The sequence below is a fragment of the Gavia stellata genome, chromosome 2, assembly GCF_030936135.1.
Source record: "Gavia stellata isolate bGavSte3 chromosome 2, bGavSte3.hap2, whole genome shotgun sequence".
Classification (NCBI taxonomy): Eukaryota; Metazoa; Chordata; class Aves; order Gaviiformes; family Gaviidae; genus Gavia; species Gavia stellata.
The window spans coordinates 17,059,783-17,080,425 of record NC_082595.1 but is presented as its reverse complement, the minus strand read 5'-3'; the positions used below and the strand labels follow the sequence as shown (position 1 = coordinate 17,080,425).

General features: G+C 41.4%; 1 protein-coding gene across 1 annotated transcript; it reads left to right on the top strand.

The window, feature by feature from the left end:
• Nucleotides 1-669: 669 nt before the first annotated feature.
• SLC4A1AP (solute carrier family 4 member 1 adaptor protein) lies at nucleotides 670-17,632 on the top strand. Its single transcript, XM_059835382.1, has 14 exons — nucleotides 670-1,203; nucleotides 2,018-2,201; nucleotides 2,926-3,048; nucleotides 3,896-3,956; nucleotides 4,845-4,984; nucleotides 5,121-5,281; nucleotides 5,987-6,056; nucleotides 9,799-9,988; nucleotides 10,805-10,916; nucleotides 11,523-11,757; nucleotides 12,548-12,622; nucleotides 13,676-13,746; nucleotides 15,964-16,036; nucleotides 17,267-17,632. The coding sequence occupies exons 1-14, from the start codon at nucleotides 670-672 to the stop codon at nucleotides 17,314-17,316; spliced, it is 2,079 nt and encodes a 692-aa protein (XP_059691365.1). The 3' UTR covers nucleotides 17,317-17,632.
• The last annotated feature ends 3,011 nt before the right edge of the window (nucleotides 17,633-20,643 follow it).

Sequence of the window (20,643 nt, the reverse complement as noted above, 5' to 3'; positions counted from 1 at the left end):
TCAGGACACAACGCTGGCATTTGACAGATGACATCGCTGCATCTCCTGGGAGGGGGGAGAAGAAAGAAACGCACCCGTGAGGCGGTAATTATTTCCGTTCGTAACAAGGGCTGGGGTGGCTCCACCTGGGCCACGCCGGCACCTCGCTGAGCGGGACACACGGCGCGCCCCGATTTGCGTGGAGAAGCTCCGGGGGCCGCACTCGGCTCGCCCGCCGCCTCCGCAAGGCCCGGCCACCCGCCCGCCCGCCCTCCCCCGGCCCAGCTCCGGGCCCGCGGCTGCCCCGCACCCCGGCCCCGCACCCCGGCTCGCCACGGCGGCGCCAAGCCTGCCCGGCGCGGAGCCCCCCCCGCCGTACCCCACAGCACCCCCGCCGCTCCGCTACCGGCCGCCGAGACGGAAGTCGGCCCCGGTCCGCCACCACAAGCGGCTCGTCCGCCACCAGAAGCGGCTCGTCCGCCACCAGCGCTCCTTCGGAGGAGGGAAGCGATCGCCGCCGCCGTTCCTGCCTCCCCTGCCGCTGCCTCCCTTCCTGTCTCACCCCTTACACTGCCCTAGGCCATGGCTGAGATAGCGGCTCGACCCCCTGGCGCTGCGCACTACCCCCGGTACTGCAGCCTCAACGGTGCTCGTCCCCGGAGGACTCTATTCAGGAACGGACCCGGGAAGATGGCGGAGGCCATGGAGGCGGAGGCGGCTGCCGAGCCCGCCGCCTTCAAGCGCCCGAGCCGCCCGCTGCCCGCCGCGCCCCGCGCGGAGGAGGGTGGCGAGCCGGGGCCCAGCCCGCCACCCCCCCGCCCTACCGCCGCGCCGGCGGCGCCGCGCTACGAGGAGCCGCCGTGGGGCAGCCGCCCGCCGGCCGACGCCGGCTACGGGCTGGAGGTGCTGAAGGGCGGCGTGGCGCTGGGCTCGGTGCGGCTGGAGGGCGGCAGCTGGTTCCTGGTGGGGCGGCTGCCCGGCTGCGCCCTGGCCCTGGAGCACCCCTCAGTGTCGCGGCACCACGCCGTGCTGCAGTACCGCGGCGCTGGCTGCTCTCCCGACAGCCCCGACGGCACCGATGCCGCCGGCTTCTACGTGTACGACCTGGGCAGCACCCACGGCACCTTCCTCAACAAGGCGCGGGTGCCGCCCCGCACCTACTGCCGGGTGCGGGTGGGCCACGGGCTCCGCTTCGGCGGCAGCTCCCGCCTCTTCCTCTTGCAGGTGGGTCGGCCGCGCTCCCGGGGGCCCGTGTCGGGTGACTCGTGTGGAAAGGGCTTCCCCGCACCGCGCTCAGGAGCTTACCCGGCTTTATCTGCGTCTCCCTGGGGTCTCGGGGTGAAAGCCGCTTCTCGGGCATCAGGCGGTTTGGATGCCTCGGAAGCAGCCCAGCGCTGCCGTGGGTGCTTTACTGGGGAAAAGTAGTCAGCTGTAGGTGTCCGCTGCCGGCTCTGCGGTGAGGTTTGGGGCTGAAGGACAGAGCAGGGCCACCCGGTCCCCCCAGCTGCTGCATCGCCCCAGTGCACGGGGCGGCTCTGGGGGGGCTCAGCGTGAGAGCAGGCAGGGCAGCTTCTGCCGAGGTGCAGTTAGTGCAAAAGGCGTCTCTCTCCAACAGTGTGATACACCAGGAAAGTAAAGCGCTAGTATTTCTTTGTGAACAAGGGGAGCTTTTATTAGTAACAACTTAGAGAGCACCTGGCATGCCCTACACGCTCTTCAGAAGCTGCTTGTTCCTCAAATTCTCCCATCTGGCACTGATGGAAATTTTTGCCTTCTGCCTTTTAAAATACAGTTGTATTGGAGATTGATCTGGCTACAGGTACGCAATAATGCTTGTTTCTTTTTCCTCCCTTTGGAAAGGGCATTAAAGCTAATATATTTGGGGATGCAAACTGTAACAAATGGTCTAATAATTCCACTTTTTGAAGAGCACTATAACGATTTGTTTATGTATATAATCTGCACGTGTGTTGAAAATAGTACTTTTTTTTTTTTTCTTTTAAAAACCACTTCTGCTAAGTTACTGTTTGTGACGTAGGGACCCAAAGAGGACCAGGAGTCTGAGTCGGAACTAACTGTGACTCAACTGAAGGCACTGCGTAAGCAGCAGCAAGCAAAATTAGAAAAGACAATGTTGGGGGAGGACTCTGATGAAGAAGATGAAAAAGAGGAGAGAAGTGAGAGGAGTCAGAACAGTGATATGAGCTGCTCGTGGGGAATGGGTAAGTGATGATGTATAAATCAGCTGATACACCTTGGAAGGTCTTTAAGCCAGTTTTCAGTGAATACTAGGGTTGAAATTCCAGCTGGATGCCAAGTGTCCCAATCCAGTGAAAGTTCTCGAGTACAAATTTAATCCTTTTCCTTTTAAAAAGAAGAGTGCTGTGACAAGGCAAGCTTATATATGGTGAGAAGTATGCTAGAGCTCCTTTTAAAAGGGAGAAGGTGATTTGCCTATGCCTGTAAAAGGCCACGAAACTGGGCGCTTAGGTTAATGCTATCTGTTTTGTTCCTGTGATGATGTCCACACTTTTGCGTGAGAGGTGAAATTTAATTGCTTGAGACTTCTATGCAGTATGGCTGTCTTTAAATTTAAACAGGAAGTCCACGTTTTAAAGCTAGATAAATAGTAACTAATGAGCTTTTCAATACAAAATGAATTGGTTTTTTGAATGGAAATGTATAAGCACACAAACCCTTGAAAGTGCTGAAACTGCAGTGATGTTCATCTGCAAAACTATGTCTTAATGATGGAATTACTAATAGCAAAAAGGAAGCAGGGTGGGTTTTTTTGATTGGATGCAGAAATAAGATTCAAGTTAAGGGAAATAATTTTAGGATGATGTAGCTGCTACTTCTTTCAAACTAAAGAAAGTTGAAATATACTGGTGGTGTTCTGACGTTTCACCATTTTTTTTTTTTTGCACTTTGTATGTCTTCTTCTAGGGGAGGATGCTGAGGAGGATGAGGTTGACGAAAACCCTATTGCTATTGATTTTCAGGATGTACAAGATGCCTTCTATATGAAAGATCCTAGGAAGGCCTTACAGGGATTTTTTGACAGAGAAGGTACTTTTTTCTTTTATTTTTTTTAATTAAATGTATTTTTTTCTATTTAGCAAAGTGTGATGTTTGTGCTCATGTTTTACTTTGGGAATTAAGGTGTGGGAGCTAAACTTTTCTATTACATTGTGGGTAAGTTTTTTTTTTTTTGTTTAGCCAAGTTTGGGGGGACTTGTGGTGGTTTGGTTTTTTTGGGGTTTTTTTAATTAAAACTTAGCTCACCATTGTATATCTGAGACTTAGTAACTAGTTCCTAAACTGGGAGTTGCAGAGAGCACCTTGTATTCCTCTGGAGTGACACTCACACCCATGCTTTTTTTGCTTTGAAGCAAAAAAACCCATCAAATTCCAGACTGTTCTGTTTTGGAGATGGTTATGATTGTGAGATAGACTTGGAAAGTATAAAAGCACAAAAGGCAATAATGAATTTGTCTAAACTTTCAATGGTTGCTAGCAAAACTTACAGATGATTCACTTACTTGCTGAAGCAAAAAATTAGCCTTCATGATAAACAATATCTGTGAATCCAGACTGCAAACTGTTATTACTATAATGCAGTTTACTTCAATGCATACATTGTTTTTTCTTTGAACTACATATTCCTGAACAGGCCACTTAGAGATTTTTTTTTTGACCTGAAAATGCCTTGATTGTGAAAAACAAGCAAATGAGCATAATACCAACTGAAGATCCCATGGCTTAAAAAAAAAAAAAAAGAGGCAAATTCAGTCCTTTGATATGTAACAAGGGCATTTTATTTCTTTTGTTTAACCATGACATTCTTCTCTGCTGTAAAGATTATTCCTGCTTATTTCAATTTTGGTTACTACATCAACTTTCTTTTCCTCTCTAGGAGAAGAGTTAGAATATGAATATGATGATCGTGGGCACAATAGCTGGCTATGCAGGATCAAGTACGTGTATCTCCATTCACTTTTGTACATAGAAGCTGACTTCACTGAATTCACGAACACAAGCTGAAGGAATTATGTGTCTTGTCACATTTGGCAAGGAGGCCAGCTGGAATTAGACCTAAGCCCTGATTCTGAGGCAGAAGTTCAAGGATCAGTGCCTAGTTCAGTGTCTACACTCCTTTCTGATCTGGCAGCATTTGGTTTTCCTTAGAGATGAAAATCGGGAAAGCAAAAGTCTAGGTTCTTTCTGTTCCCCTTGTTTTGAGAAATATGTGAAATTGAAATACAAGAGAAGAAACTAGGAAACAATATCTTTCAATTCCTAGTGAAAGAGAGAGAAAAAATCATTCATTCTACTGTGTACCCAATTTCAGTTCCTTTATGGTATAAGGCAGTTTTTGATGGGTTCCTGCAAGAGGCTGCTAACATCATTCTTTTATAAGACAGGAGAAGGTGAGGAGGAAATTAATTCAGTAGGATAGGTCTCAAATGGATAGGTAGAACATTGTAATGATTGTACTGCTTAACAAACCTTTGCTTCAGCATGAAAAATACTTGTTACTGGTGTTGCATAGATGCAAGCTACTGGTGCTTAAAACGATTTGGGGATTGACGTTTAACCTTTTAGCTTCTTGTATTCCCAATGGAATGAATATAGGAAGAATTATTGTTTGGACTAGTGAAATAAAAATTTACTTGCATGCTTCAGGTCCATGCTTGTGTTTTGATTGGTACTGTATGAAATGAAAAGTGAAAATATTTAACGCACAAAAAAAGACTAGAGTGAAATGGAAAGAACAATGCCAACGTGATAAATAAAATATCTGAGTAGCATCCGTGAAAAGCTGTTTGTATCTGACCTCTTCTCTGATCCTTCAAACTGAACAGGTTGCCTGTGGATGATGCATCAGGGAAGCAGCTGGTGGCAGAGGTTCTCCATTCAGGAAAGAAGAAGGAAGCAATGATACAGTGCGCGCTGGAAGCTTGCAGGCTACTCGATGCTCGGGGCGTATTGAGGCAAGAAGCAGGTGAATAACTAGTCAAATGCTGTGATCGTTCTCAAAGCCCTAAATTAGGGATTTGAGATTGCTATCTTGAATTTGTTTTATTGCTCAGTGGTATGAAAATCATTTTGTTTCTTGCCTTCTCCCTTACCTTTCCCAGTATCCCGAAAAAGGAAATCAAAGAACTGGGAAGATGAGGATTTTTATGACAGTGATGATGACACCTTCCTTGATCGAACTGGAGCTGTAGAAAAGAAACGACTGAACAGAATGAAAAAAGCTGGTAAAATAGAAGAAAAACCAGAGACTTATGACTCCCTGGTAAGAAGAATTATTATGACATGCTGGGCTTATTCTCTCATGCATGTATTATCACTAAGAAGGAAAATCAAAAATATTTCCTGATCTTTCTCTGTTAACTTGAACTCTGATATCATTTCAGACCTTTAGCTCTCAATTGGCCAAGTTAGAATAAAATATAAAATATATACATGAAAATATTGCTTACTTTATTCTAGTGGAAGCATACTACCTTGCTTTTGCTTGTGTAGTATTGCCTTCTACTTGGCGGATCATGGCAGTGGGTGGATGAAATATCGTAACAGGATACTTTTAAAATAGTTTTAAAGCATCAGAAAATAATTGCAAGCTTTCAAGTGCACAGAACACATGCCAAATGAAGGATCTCATTCTGCTTCAAAGAATAAGGAGCCTGGACTGACAGGCATATGACAACTAAAAGTCCTACACAGACAATAGGTTGGGGGGGAGCAGGGATAGGGAGGATTGGAGCATCACAGTGGTAGTATAACACTGTGTTTCAGAAAGACAATTTTTTTAACAGTATGTGAAAGAACTGATAAGTTGTTTAGGAACAATCTAGACTACAATTTTTTCAGCCCAGAAACTCCTGGTCAAAGATTAGAAGTAGAAAAATAGAGGTAATTTGGTAGGATATTTAGGTATCTCTTAAAAGAGGATTTTAAGAATATAAAAATATCTTCTAAGCATGTTGTTCTTTCATAGGTCACAAAGCTAAATGAAGCTGAAAATGAGCTTTCTGAGATAACAGAGAAGCTGAAGGCTTCAGGGAAAGGTAAGGCATGAAGTTTATTTCATCGTAGTGCTTTCCATAAAGAACAATAAAGAGATAAAAATTTATCTTACGGATTTCTGTCTTAAGTGCTTTTTTTTTAGTTTCCCCTTTTCACAAAGGGGTAGGAAGATTTGCAGGTCACTGAGTTAGCTGGAGTTACACTCTTCATTCAATAGTGTGTATAGTCACTTGATAATGAATGCAGCTTTTTCCAAAGCAAGCACCATCTAAGTTAAGGTAAGGAGGTGAGCATACAAGCTCCTGAAGCTTAAGAGGGTGAGCGTTATTACTGTTTATCTGCCCATATTAGTGAAACTGACCCAATTTGAGGAATGCTTTTTTCCACTCCCTCCAAAACCGTTTATAAGGGAAGAGCAAACAATTGACAGAAAAGACAGTATCTTTTATTTCACTTTTGTCATTGTAAATGCACCTTAAAAACAAAAGGTGGGAAAAGAAAAATGTGGAGTCAAAGCAGTTGACGCTTAGCCCGTATGTTCAGTGAACTTGCTAGCTTATGAGGGGGCCATTCAGGTTCTAGGATTATGCCTTTGTGTACCAAGGCAGAGCCTTTCCAAAGTGGCAACTGTATCTGGTAGTGAGTTAGATTTAAAAACATAGTATAAAAATAGCTACATTTTGCTTTCTGTTACTGATGATGTCTTGTGGAATAAAAGGAAGGCATGAAGGAAATGTGTTTAGGCTGGTTCCACAAAAACCTTTTTAACAGAGTTGGCATTAATAAAGGTTGCAACGTCAGTTTGTCAGAAGAGTTTCTCTCCAAAAAGCCTAGCAGCAATCTGACAGCTGGGCTATGTTTTGTGCATTATATGGGTATGTTTCCTTCTAGTGTTTCAGCTCCACACCAAAACTCATTTGTATCAACATTTTTGTTGGTGATCGATTATACCAGATCACTCTTCAGAAAACAGTACTGTTCCACTGAGCATTCTAACTGATGGGTCTGTTCAAGTGTGTTTTGAAGGAATTGTTTCAGCATGACTGTTCTGATAAGTAGTTAGCGATTGACTAGCAAGAGAAGCTAATGCTTTATATTGTCTGAGACATGTAATTCCAAGCTTTCGTATGTTACAATGCTTTTGTTTCTGCTGATACTGTTTCTCAACAAGACTTAAATCATATTGTAGTAGAGGCTGGGAGAAGGAAGAATCAGTTAACTTACAGACTTCTACTAACACCATATAATTCTGATCTAGTTATCGTGGTTTGGTTAATTGTAACTGGTTACACAGCTAGATTAGAGCCTTAGAAAAATTGCAGTCTCAGCACTTATTGCATTGGATGGGAATTTCCTAGAACTAGGCCAGGATAAAACACAGCAAATATTGGATCATCAGTTACTTCGTTACATCAGTTTGTTACATCAGTTACTGTGTGTTTGTTCTAGATTCTTGTGTTTTTCTCTTACTTCCTTGGATGCTTCAGGTTAATCGCAGATGTTTAGTACAAGTGTAAGCCAGGAGCATGTGTTTTGATCATGGGTGATTCCTAACACTGTCATGAGCTGTCTGGCAAAGCTGCTGCGTAACATACAGTTCTGAAATCTTAACGCACTTTTGCTTGCTCTAAATTATTATTTGTAGCCTAAGGGCAAGAGTGTAGAGAGACCAGTGAGAGAATGACAGGCTAAATTGCAACACCTCTTACCAAGCACTTGGAGAAATTAAGTGGTTGTCTAAAAAATGGTGGTAGAATTTCACAAATTGTTCTCTGGAGTTCTTCAGAACTAATTACTGATGGATTGACTTGGTATCTCTCATTCACTGATGCAGCTGAATGAAAATCAAATACACAAAGCTCTTCAGTCTCATCTTTGGTTGCCTGTTCAGAAGAAAATTATCAATAAGTTGATGGTGCAGTAAACAGCCCTATAGCTTTTTTCACTGGAATATAAAGTATAATAGCCATGATTGATTCACCTCCTAGCAATGTCAAATTTTACTTCAATAGTGTAGAAAACTGCTGCAACAGATACGAAATGCTAACAGTAACCCTGTAAGCTGAACTACCTGATCTTAGGCACTGTTGGCAGAATCAAGCAGAGAATCCTATTTGCAAGAAGGGGTGATCTGACTCACTGAAGATCACTTACTGACTGAAGCTGTTCTGCAGCTGTTCTGCAGCTCAAGAAGCGAGCTGTGGACTATACCTTTAGTTGTTCTGAATTATCTGACTAGACACTAAACTGTATCTTTGAAACTCGATGTTTAAATTAAATGATCATTCTGCTCAGCTTCTGCCTGCTAGGAGTTTCAGACTGTTTGTTAACAATACCTTTTTGTTGATGATTTTTGTCTTGGCTTATAAATAGTTAAGAGGAAAAAGAAGAGTATTTCTATCTGAATTTTTTATGACATGTTTTGTCATCATTTATATTTGTGTGGAGGTAGATGCTACAACTGCTTCTTATCTTTTGAAGCCTCTTAGTTCTGTATATCTTTGAACAGTTACTGTTGTGGCTTTCATATATTTGCAAATTGTAAACTGTGTTTTGTTCTAGATCAGAAATATCCTTTTCAATTGAGTCCATTTGTAAACATGAGTCTTATTAGACTTTTCTCTAAATATTTAAGTCATGTAAACCAGCTTGAATATATACTCTTAACAATAACTTATGCCAATTTATTTGTACACATATAAAATTTCAAGTTAATTAGCTCAAGCCGAACTGAAAATAACTCATTGGTCCCATAGCTATGCTTGTGCATATATACATAAATGCTTATAATGCAGCAAATAAATATCGGATTTGCCACTTTTCATATAATATTAAAAGGCAGAAGACTGCCTGTCAAAAAGCTTGTTAAAATTCACAGAATCACTATGGTTGGAAAAGACCTGTAAGATCATCAAGTCCAACCAAATTCTAGCAACATTTTTCTTTGTTTGTCTCCAAGTTATTTTTTAACACCATATAAAAGCTTCTGAAGCATTGTTCAAGCCCAAGAAAGGAGTTTTCCTGGGTTTTTTTGTTTGGTTATTTGAAATCCATATGTTAGAATTCTGTATTTATTTTTCTTAGTCATTAGAGCTTTAGTTTTTCATCCTGAGTTTTATTTTAATTAGTCAAATATGCATAGAATTATTAATATGTGAAATCAGGTGGAGCAGAAAGACTGTCATTACTCTTTCTCAAGTACAAAGCAGTGTTTTCTTGTTAGAAAATCCAGTCAAAACAAAGGTAAATTTTGTGTGATTGGCCTAATATATTAAACCATTCTTACATGCACTCAGTCATCCAGGGGTAGGAGGCAGCATCATGTGTTGATTCATTTCGATCTTTGCAAATGTTATTACACAGACGTTCCAGGAAAGCCAAAATGGGATTCCCCATGCAGTGGTGTGGGATTTTTTTGTAGCTGTGTTTATTTCAGTCGTGACTACAAAAAAAAAAAACCCAAACCCATAAGCCAGTTTTTTAGGGACAGCAGATCTTGAAGTGAGATCAACAACCTAGAATAGAGACACTTACTCATAAAGGAACATTCAGTTTTGAGAGGCTTTGTTATGTAGGTGGATTAAAGTTTACTGTCAGGCTTTTGTTAGGAGAAATGCTTTCATCTTTCCAGGGCTAACAACCTCCATTATTTCAGCATTCAACAGAAATTTGCAGAAAGGATAGTTGTTCCTATATACCTTGTTGTCTAAGGGTAGGACTTGATGAGTACAGCTCTCATCTCCCCACCTGTAACAATATGTATCTTCCCTGTATCTTGCCTAGTCCAGTCCCAGCCAGCAGCTCAAGATTCCTTGGATGAATTCATGACCGAAATAAAATCAGGATGCACCTTAGACAGCGTGGCACGAAAGAAGCTTCACTTGCGGTCATTTGAACTGAAGAAAGAGCAACAGAGACTGAAAGGGTTAATAAAGCTTGTCAAGCCTGCAGAACTGCCTGAGCTGAAGCCACAGTAAGTCTTGGTTAAAGTGTAAAACAATTACTTTTGTTGTTGTTATCCATGGGCAGTTGTGCAAGCCCAGTAAATAGACAGCTTTCCAAACACAAAAGCAGGACAGCCTTCCAAACTCTTCAAAGAGCCGCTGTGCCTTTTGGCTGTTGCAGTATCTATGATTGAGGCAGATGCACCACAACACTGAAGTAAGATAAGCCCACACTGGGAGTATGAGAGGGGGAGAAAAGGGATTGGAAGTGTGGTGTCAGCTTTTAAATTTTTTTTTTTCCCAACCTGCATCCAAAAGGAACTGAAGAATTTTACAGGTATTACGTACAACATGAAAACCACTTTCACTCCATTAAATGTACCTGGAAGTCAAGTGTAGTGGCTGTTCAACTTCTGCCTAGCAGCACTACTGCAATTCAAGAGGGCGTGTGCAGGGTTCATTATTTGCTAGTGGCAGCTTGATTAGAGGTTTAATTACTTAATTAATTTACTTAAATTGAGGTTTGGCCTCCAAGTGTGTTTTTATATATACAAATCTAAGTATGTGTATGCAATTGAGTTTGAGGGAGTCTGTGTGATACAGATTTATTTTTATTTATTTATTTATTTTTTGCTTCCTATTAGGGCAAGTGTCTGAATCCTACAACATGTGTGTAGGATGGAGGAGTCATCTCCTGCAGCTTCCTCCTTGAATGCTGCAAGTGAGAAAGAAATAAAAGGATTTTTATATATCCACTTCTAACTTGCAGATTGTTTTCCATTTGTAAATATAAGACCTGTTTGATACTTTGTACACTGTTTTCCTTTGTGTCTAATTTTTATTAGGACTGGGAGTTACAGTCTGGAAGCAGAGAGCAAGCCTAAAAAGATTACCCTGCCTCTCTTTGGTGCAATGAAAGGAGGGAGCAAATTCAAGCTGAAAACTGGAAGCCTAGGGGTAAGCTGGACTCCTAAGTGCTGTGAGTCAGAGGCTATTTCTCAGACGCCTTTTCAGGCTATGGAGACTGTAGGTGGCAACCATGTCTTCTCACATGCATGGAAACAGCATGGAGGCGCAAGTCTGCGGCAGCGGAAGGTGCACAGGGCAGCAAGCAGTGGCTGTTGGATGTTGTTTGCTGCCAGCAGTTGCCATTCTGTGCCCTTGTACAGCCAGTTTCGTGGGGCACAGCTGCAGTCAAAAGGCAGTGCATTAAGTAGAGGCAATCTGGGGACATGAGGCTGAACCACTGCTATACCTCAGCAGCTGGTCCTTTACTTTCTTTTGGTATTCTTGATCTTACAGCTAAGATCATATCCAAGATTGATTCAGTTTCCAGTGTCCCTCTTACAAAAAGACTGCACTCCTTGTCTATGGACTGGACGTATTTTTTCATCTTCCATCTCTACTAGTAACTTTTCCTTAAAAACTGACTATTCTTCATCCTGAGAGTGTTTTTTTACTCGCTGTCTCTATGACAGTAATATGTGTGCTTTCTCCTGTAATGAATATCTGACATCTACCTCCACTTATCTTAGCACTGATGTACAAGTCTTTCTCACGCAGAAGTTGCCTGTTAAGCGTCCAGACATCCCTGAGAGCTTGTTAAAAATGAAAGATGATGGACCGGAGGAAGAGGAAGAAGAGGAAGAAATGGAGGAGGAGCAGGAAGTAGATTCAATAAACAGCAGAGCATCAAACCTGGAAATGAAAATGACAACAGAGGAAGAAACAGGAAAAGAAACTAGTGCTCCCAATAATTCTCCTTGCAGTAACAAGAATCTAGAATCCCTTCAGGATGGTAAACCACTGGTTTTGATTTTTCCAGTAATGAAGCTGAGTCTGTTACTGCTGAATTTTTCAGAGCTATGTGAATCTCCTAAGGTTTGATTCACAGGTTCTCCAGCAGATTTCTTCTCCACAGATTTTTGCCATGAGTCCAGAGTCTGTGTGCCCAGAGCTGAGTTTCATGTGGTTCTGGTTGAAATTGCTTGGCAGTCAGTTTTTCAGGCTTTTGATGAAATAGAAGAAATCTCCTGGACTCAGTAAAGGTCCTATTTTGATAAGCCCTGCTTTCATTAGACTGAGTTTCCATATGAAAATAACAACAATGTGTTGTTGGCAGGGAGAGTGACTTAATAAGAAAACAAATGTCTGTGTAAAGCTTCAGATCTGTTTGTAAGGAGGAAAAATAATTTTAAAAGTGGTAATGGACAGGTATCTTCCTTGTATCTGTGTGGTTTATCTCCAATCCCTCCTTTTCTGTATCAGTTTGATGCATCTGAAAACTCAGTAATGATGTTTCTCAGTCAATTATGTGTTTGACAGAAACCTAATTCTAACTTCTTGTCTTAATGATGGACGGGTTGCTCTTGAAAAGTATGTTTTAACTGGTCACAAGTTTTCCTTTAATATTGTATTGTAATGGACTTGGTGGATGAAATAATTTGGAGGACTTTTAAGAGAAGAGTTCTTCCTGAGCCAAATGTAGCTAAGAGTTCTCTCTTGTACTTTGTCTCAGGGATGCTAGCACTCTACTCATCAGAGTTACGGCACAGTGCTCACCTAGCTCTTTCTTTTTTCTTTTACAGGGGTTCATTTTCTGCCCGAGCCAAAGGTACTAAGGAACAAATCTCAGATGGGACCCTCACAAGAGAATTCTCAAGGTGAGAAGTACAATTTAGACTCTTACTGTACAGTAGCATGTGGGTTTAGAAATTAAAGGACTTACTGTCTTCTGTGAGTAGAAGGAAACTAAGCCTAATTCAGAGCCTAAAGAATCTAGAATTGAAATGAAGGATTGTGTTTTGCTGGGGAAGTGGTAAGTGTATGGTGAAGACAGGTCACTTCAACTATGTTTCAGTTCTCCTTGCTTTTCTTGGTCATTAACTGCTTTGAGACCCTTTCTTTAAAAATAATAGCATGAGAAGAGAAGAAAAAAATACTTTAAGAGCATAAACATAATGCTTTTTCTCCCTTTTTATTCTCTTGCAGTAGCTCTTAACACTACAGGAGGACAGAACTTTATAAAAAAAAGTGACAAATACTATGTAACATTAGCTAATAATCTGTTAATGACACAGATGACCCCTCTACATGTACACACAAAAAAAATTTGATCCTTAAAATGAAGACTGTTTGATGTACTGAACATAGAGGAGATCTGTATGAATTTTGTATTTTTTCATAACTCAGACTGTTAAGAAGGTCATTCTGTCCTCATAATCTCATCCATAGACTTAAGCCACAAGAGTCTCAATATTTCACAGATTAAGTGGCAGAAAAACAAGGCATACTCTATCTCTTCTGTATTCCCCTTACCTATGTTACTGTAAAGTTTTTGTCTTTTTTTTTTTCTTAAAAACATGTTGATCCTGTGCATTTCCTACTGTTTACTTCTAAATCAGTCACTGCAGTGATTACAGATAAAGAATATCTGTTAGAAAATAAACATCTGCCATTAACTAAAGTCTGTTACAGAATCCCAAATAGAGGACCTTATTAAACTGCATTCAGGTAGGTGACTGACAGCGTATTAAACATAATAATGATGAAAAACAAAATGATGTTCAGCAGTCTTAAGTATGAATTTTCTTGCAGTGAGCTGTCTTGGATTTCCTTCTGGTTGTATCCATTTCTGTGTGAACTTCCTATGAGCTCATTTCTGATAGAATTGGTCATTTCTGATGTGTCATAAAGTGAATCTTCTTTCTTCCCAGCATCTGAGGCAGTATATAAGGAACCTGAAGAGACATCTGAGAAAGTTAAGAAAATCAATAGCTCAAGCAAGGTCAGTTATGACACCATGACTTCTGCAGCTTAAGAGTTTCAGGAAATCATTTAGTAGGCTCTTTTTTAGTGAAATAATAACTTGATTAAGTATGATTTGGTGATAGTAGTGCTTTTCTGCTGACTAAGACCCAAATGTAGAACCACACACTACCATTGGACACAGATTTTGGAGTTTCCAATGAGAAGGTAAAGCACAGCATTTCAAGCGTGATAGAGGCTCTCAATTCGATCACATTTTTTAACCTTTTCACTTGGCAGTTAGTCTCTGCTAATTGTTTCTTCTCCTGTATCACAAGTGTTGTAGAACATAGGTGCTCTCTGGGCTTTGGAATGGCATTGTAAAACTTTCCTTGGAGAGTAGCTTGGGAAGCATGTATTGGCTGACGGAGAACATACTGTGCTAAAGTTGTAGCTAGTCTGTACTGCCATTATCAAACCTTGTCCTTCTCTGTAAGATGTGGAAAGAGATTAGTCTAAGAGATTATTGTCTTTTCCAACCAAATTATTACTAAATTTGAGTGGATGTACCAGATAATGTTCCTCCTGTGGATAAGATTTGTATTAAAATGTAATGTATATGAGCCTTGCACATTTTGGGACACAGGCAATTGTTGCTTTCCTGAAGCTGGGAAGGAACTTCTCTGACAGTGTGCTCTTAGCCTAATGGTTATTGTGAGGTTCTTCCTTTAGAGTCCATCCCACCCTTCTGCCGACTGCAATCAAAGAAGATTACTGTACTCAGTGGGCCATGAGTTCTGACCATTATGACAATTTCTTTGTGGTGGCCATCTCATTTTAGCCCTGCACCACTTACTTAAACTTAACTCCCTGCAGCCTGTGTGTGCTAACTGCTGCCTTATTAGTCCTGGCAAAGGACCCAAGGATTGGGTAGGCACAGCCTTTAGAATTGTCCTTTGTTGCTGGCCTATAAAGCATGTTGATAAAGAAAGCAAGAGTAAATTTATACTGTCAAAGCCCAAGTTATACCATTTCTATAAATATGGGAGAACAAGGCAGCTTCTCATGCTGAGGCAGTCAAGTCAGCACCTCTCATCAGCGCAGAGTTCACATTCTAACACTGAGCATTCTCCAAATGCCAGATGGCTTAGCTATATTCTCGCTCCCATCACAAATCACTTTTTCCACATGTTGTCTCTGCCTCTGGGCTCAGATCTTGCATGGAAAATATCAACCAGAAGTCAGCTTTTTTTTTTTCTCTTTTAATATTTGAGGAATAACTTTGAATCATGTAAAACTGGAAAAAAAATTTTAAAGTGACTGTTCACAAGCCATATTTAAAAACTGGTCAACTCTGCAGACTAATGTTTTGGAAACATTAGTCTTCCAAAAGAACTGTTTTAGAGGTTAATTTAGGGAAGGAAAGTTTTTGCGGGAATGAAAAATTGCTTCAACTGCATAACTTAAGACTGTATCATGATACTACAGAGTAATGCAAATCAGTGCTGAGTAACTTGTCTACATTTTGAGCTCTTAAGTCTTGCACTCTACAGTTTTATGATATTTTTTTGATAGCTACCTGCAGTTGTTGAAAACAAAAGTTGTTGAGAAAATGATGCTAATGTGGCAAAACTTAAAAATCTAGGGACAAAAAGACATTGCTGTGTCAACATTTGAATTGCAAGTGACCTGTTTTGGTTTGCTTTAGACATTTCAGTGATGCCAGTAAGACCTGAAAAAATTGGGTTTTCTTTTCTTTTGAAAAACTGAGTTATCCTTACATAACAGCTGAACTTTTATATACTCGAGTTTGAAAGTCACCTTAAACACGTAGTTTTCAGTGGGATTGTGTGTTGAAATCAGTAAAGTACTTCTTGAAAATCCTACTCTAAAGCTTTTCCCTGCATAAAGAAATCTGTGTCAAATGACACTACCAAACATTAGGATGACAAGATTAAACTGTCTGGAACTGGATAGCTGGCAATGGTTCTGTCTTGAGGGGAAGATTGGACTGGATGACCTCCAGAGGTCCTGTCTAACCAGCATTTCTATTACTCTGTGACTCTACTGGGAATAAACTGGATCTGTTTGAGGGTTTGATATTTCTTCTTTCCTCTGTATTGTTGTTTTCAACCCTGACTCTTGTAGATATAACCCTCACCTTTCAGTATTTGTCTCTGAATGAATGAGAGATTTAGTGGCTGTGACACATTGCTGGAGGGGTGCAGCACCTCAAAAATCTTTTCTCCTTTTGCAGGTCCAACAACCTTTTTTTTCCTCACAGTACCCAGATGATGACCCAGACTACTGCGTATGGATTCCTCCTGCAGGTATCAGCCATTTCCTTACCATTTTTAGTCTCAACTCAACTCAAGAATCTACCTAATAAGTAGTCAGGGTGTCATTGTAACTTCTTGAGAAAAAGGTAATTCTGGAATACTTTACCCAGAACCTGATGTTTTCTGGCATGTTATGCCCCGTATTTGTTGTATGGCCATGCAAGTCTTGCAGTGAAATACAGACCATATCTGTAGCAGCTTCATCTCAATGTACAGATACACCTGAAGTTTGTTTTTCAGTTTTGTAACACCTGAGAGAGCTAACTCCATTCACACATAGTGATATGATGATCTAGTTGAAAGACAAGCTCAAACCTTCACTAGGGATAAATGTTCCAGCAAAATTAGTATTCTCAGTTTTCATAAAAGTATGTGAGATCTGAAAATCTTCTTTGCAGACTTTTGCAAAAAGCATTGGAATACAAACTTTGGGTCATGCGTTTTGGAGAGAAGTCTTGGTAATGCTTTGGTGAAGGCACTGAATAATTGATGCACGCATCCAATATATGTTAAAGTTGAACAAATTTTTTACTTTAGTTCCAGAGTGTTTTTAGCTCAGTGAGGTTATTCTGAAACAGTGTAATGAATTTCCAGTTTCTCTAAAATGGAAAATTCATTTTTATGCATTAAGGTTTTCATAGTAAGTTCAAAGCTTAGCTTTCATTTGGTAGATTCATTACTATGATTTTTATAAGGCTGTTGCAGGCTTATAATATAGATAGGCTCCAAAGGGAATAAGAAAGATGAGAATGAATTTCACTGAAGAAAACTATAATTTGGTGAATCATCCTTCAATGAAAAGACTGCACTTCTCTGGCATATGAATCCACTGGAACAAAATACCCAATTCAGTAACTCGGAGGTCTGGTCTGGGATAGCCAAGCAAGCTGTGTCCGTAGGAGGGAACTCCTTTTTCTGTCTGCCTGCTAATAATCAGACTTATTTTCTAAGCTGGCATAATGAGGACACCAGAAAAAAACCGAAAACAAACAAACAAAAAAACCCACCCCAGGAATATATGATGTAACCTTGACACTATTAGTAAGGTTAAGAGGAATTATAAATCAAAAGATGATTTGATCTGTAATATTCAGTCTGACTTTTTATCCACTTTGTGCTTGTCTGACTGGTGCTGCCTAGAGGCTATTTCATACTTGGATACACATTTATCTTGGATGGAGGATGGGGGAAATAATGCAACGCTTCCTCTTTGTCCATTAGATCAAAGTGGTGATGGCAAGACTCATCTCAATGAAAAATATGGCTACTAAGCCTCAAGCACCCCAGAGTACGTCTGTGGTTTGAAGGACTGCTGTACTTTGGACCTTTCACGACACGTTAAGTGAGGAATAAGAGTTGGTTTTTCAGACGCTGTTCCAAATTCAAGGGCATCAGCAACCACTCTGGCTGTTAGCTCTCCTTGTGTGTCCTCTGTTTGTCTTTGAGATACTTTTAAAAAAAAAAAAGCCCACACATTCTTCTGCCTCTTCTTCTACTTTCAGCCTTGTCCTTTTTATTTGGCTTGAAAGTGTAGGCTCATTTTTCCTTTTGTAAATAAAAGTATAGAAAAAGTATTAAAAAAAAAAAATACACCTCTGTATACTTACAGGATTGAGAAAACTTATTCATGTTGGTTTTATGCAATTAAAATGAGAAACACTACTGGTTTGCTTCTGTGGCTGTTGTTTGAAAATACTGTCATGGTAAACACAACCTAAAACTTGAGCTGTCTTTTTTTTTTTTTTTTCTTTCCAATGGAAAAAACAACACTTCTGTTTTCAAAAGAAGACTGTTTTCACTTCTCCCTCATGCAGTTGCTGGAATACTTGGTGTGGAGTGGACTGGAAAGGGTGAGGGTACATTGTTACAAAGATGTAGGAACACCGAAGAACTGAAGAGGCTGGCACTGCTTATCTTGAATCAGAGGGTAACAGAAGAAATGATGGAAGGAGGTCCTGGAAAAGCTTATAATGAAGCCTGTTCTTCTGCTGTCACAACACAAGAGCAAAGTGCCGTCTTAATGCAATTCAAGGCATGCCTGCTCTTAATTTATCATGAATAGAGTTTTGATTGTCTATGTAATGGGGCTATGACATTCTTTGCTGTCACAGGTTCTTAGAGCTATGACTAAAGTAGGGCTCAAAGAGCGAACAGGCATCTTTATAAAGAGGTGACAGTGCCACAACCATTTATTGGAAGGAGCTAATCCTTTCACCTTTACCCCAGGGTACCTCAGTGCAGGACCCCCCCTCCTGCTACAGCAACGGCAGGCGCCTCATAGCGCAAGGCCAGGCCCCACCCCTCTTCATACTGCTCTGTGATTGGCTGGTTGCCATTTTATTTTTGAGCTGGCCCTACTCACGTGATCTCGGAACACCCTCTGATTGGCTGCCCGTTTCCTTTGGACCAGGAAGTGCTCAAGTATAACAATTTTCCGTCTCATATATGAAAATACATATATCTGAAGGAGGATACAAATATTTGTAAATATTTGTGTTATTTATTCATGGAGCCACTTCCTATATGTATTTGTATATGTGCCTATTTAGTGTGTATATGCTAAATATAAAAAAAATTACAATTTAAATATACATCCATGAAAGTTCAGGTAGAAATTGGATAAACACTCTTTAGTAAGAGATAATGAAATTAATAATGCAGGTTTAAATGTGAATGGAAGTAATTAAACAAAAGCAAAGGGCAAGTTCATGCCCCACACTTTCCAAGGGTGCAGATCAAGCCCTGTTTGGGGTGTGGGGACAGTTAAAGAGGGCAGGGGGCTGTGAGCAAGCTGGAGTGTGCCTCAGGGCCATGGACCCTCCACGGAGGCCATCAAGGGGCTGCCAGGGCCCTGGGGGCACTGCCAGCTCTGCCTGTCCCTGCCCAGCGCCACTGGGCTCTCAGAGAAAAATGGATCTTTTCTGTTTGTTGCACTTGGAGTCAAGCCTTTAACTTTTAAGCAGTGCTTTCCTCCAAACTGCAAGTAGTGGTAGGATTTGGGACCTGAAGCCCCCGACTTGGTAACATGGTCATCAGTCATCAGCTCACTTAAATAGTCACTGACTGGGGGAGATCTGGTCCCCTGGATGACTCACAATTGTCCCAGAGTCTGTGTTGTGTTAAAGGCAAGGCTCACGCAGGGCATCTGAGGCATTGTAAAGCTCTAGGCACAAGCATACAGTGGCAAGGAAAGCTGTTGAAATACTAGTGTTGCACTCCAGGGTCACATGTCCTTTGGCATGCTTCCACCAGACAGTGTCCACATCCTCATGGATAAATCCCAGGAGGGTGCATCAGAAGCTGGAGAGAAGGGGTAACTGTACAACTCCTCTGGTTCTCGCAATGATAGTGTTGGAGCAATGGACCTCACTCCAATTTTACCCCACAGAGAATGCAAAACAGTTTGGCAGCTTGGGATGTTGTAGGGTTTTACTTAATATGCTCAAGCAGCAAAAAGGCATCTTCTTTCTGCCTGTAATCTTCAACACATTTAGCTTTTTTTTGTCAGCATCTGCGCACCAGGCTGGGCAGCCTGAAAATTACTGCTTCTGGCAGAGGCGTATCTTTACGTAATCCAAGGAAAGGCTGTTGCCCCTCCATTCAAAATGCCAGATCTCATAGGTTTCACAGACTCTGTAGCCCTTCTCCAGAGCCTTGTTCAGTTCCAGAGTGCACCAGGCATCTGCAAGGGACTTCCGCTCATCACTGTGGGTGCAGAGGGCCTGGCAGGATTCAGACAAAGTGCAGCACAAGGGAAACAATAGTTTACCATTTATGCTCGTGAGAGGCACAGGGAAAAAGAGCCCACAAGGTGGGTGCACCTATACTTCGACCATCCCAAAGTAGGCGGTCAGCGTGTCAAAATTCTCAAAAAAATAGGACTTCTGGGTTCCCAAGAGGGTATTTTTTAGTTTTGCCGATGAAAGGATAGAGGCTAGCAAAATCATAGTGATGTACCTTTTCGATGGGGCCTGCTTTGTAGTACAGACAAATGGTATTTGTCCTGCTGCCAAAAAGGACATTTCTGGGGATCAGGGACTGTGCAGTTTGGTCCTGGCTAAGACCATGAGCTCCCCATCTGTTTCTTTTTGTAGCGGCTCACTTGTGCTTCCTTACAGATTTGATAGTAAAACCTGCTCTCTTTAGGCGGTCCGTCTTTTGTTGCACTGTGTAATATGAACACCCAAAGGTGGTCCCCACCAGATGGTTCCATTCTTTTTCGTGGTAGCATTCAATACAACCATGGAAAAAGCACCCTTTGTATTTGAACATTGTTGTCATCCCATCAATGATCACTTAGCCATCCCAGAAGTAGGTTCCCACTTGATACTCACAACCATGTACATGTGACAGGTTTGAATATTTTCCTTTTTGGCCAGTTATGTCTATCATTAACTGTATATCAGTTATGTATATCATTGGTCAAATATCTCTTTTTTCACCTATGATAGCCATAAACCGGCCTGTGGACATGCAAGCAGAGGCCACCATATTATACAGAAAGGGATCTACACACCTTCACCTTTTCAACACTCTCTTTCTCATCCACTGTGTGATGGGCCATCACTATAATCTTATTTCACTATGATCTGCAGGCC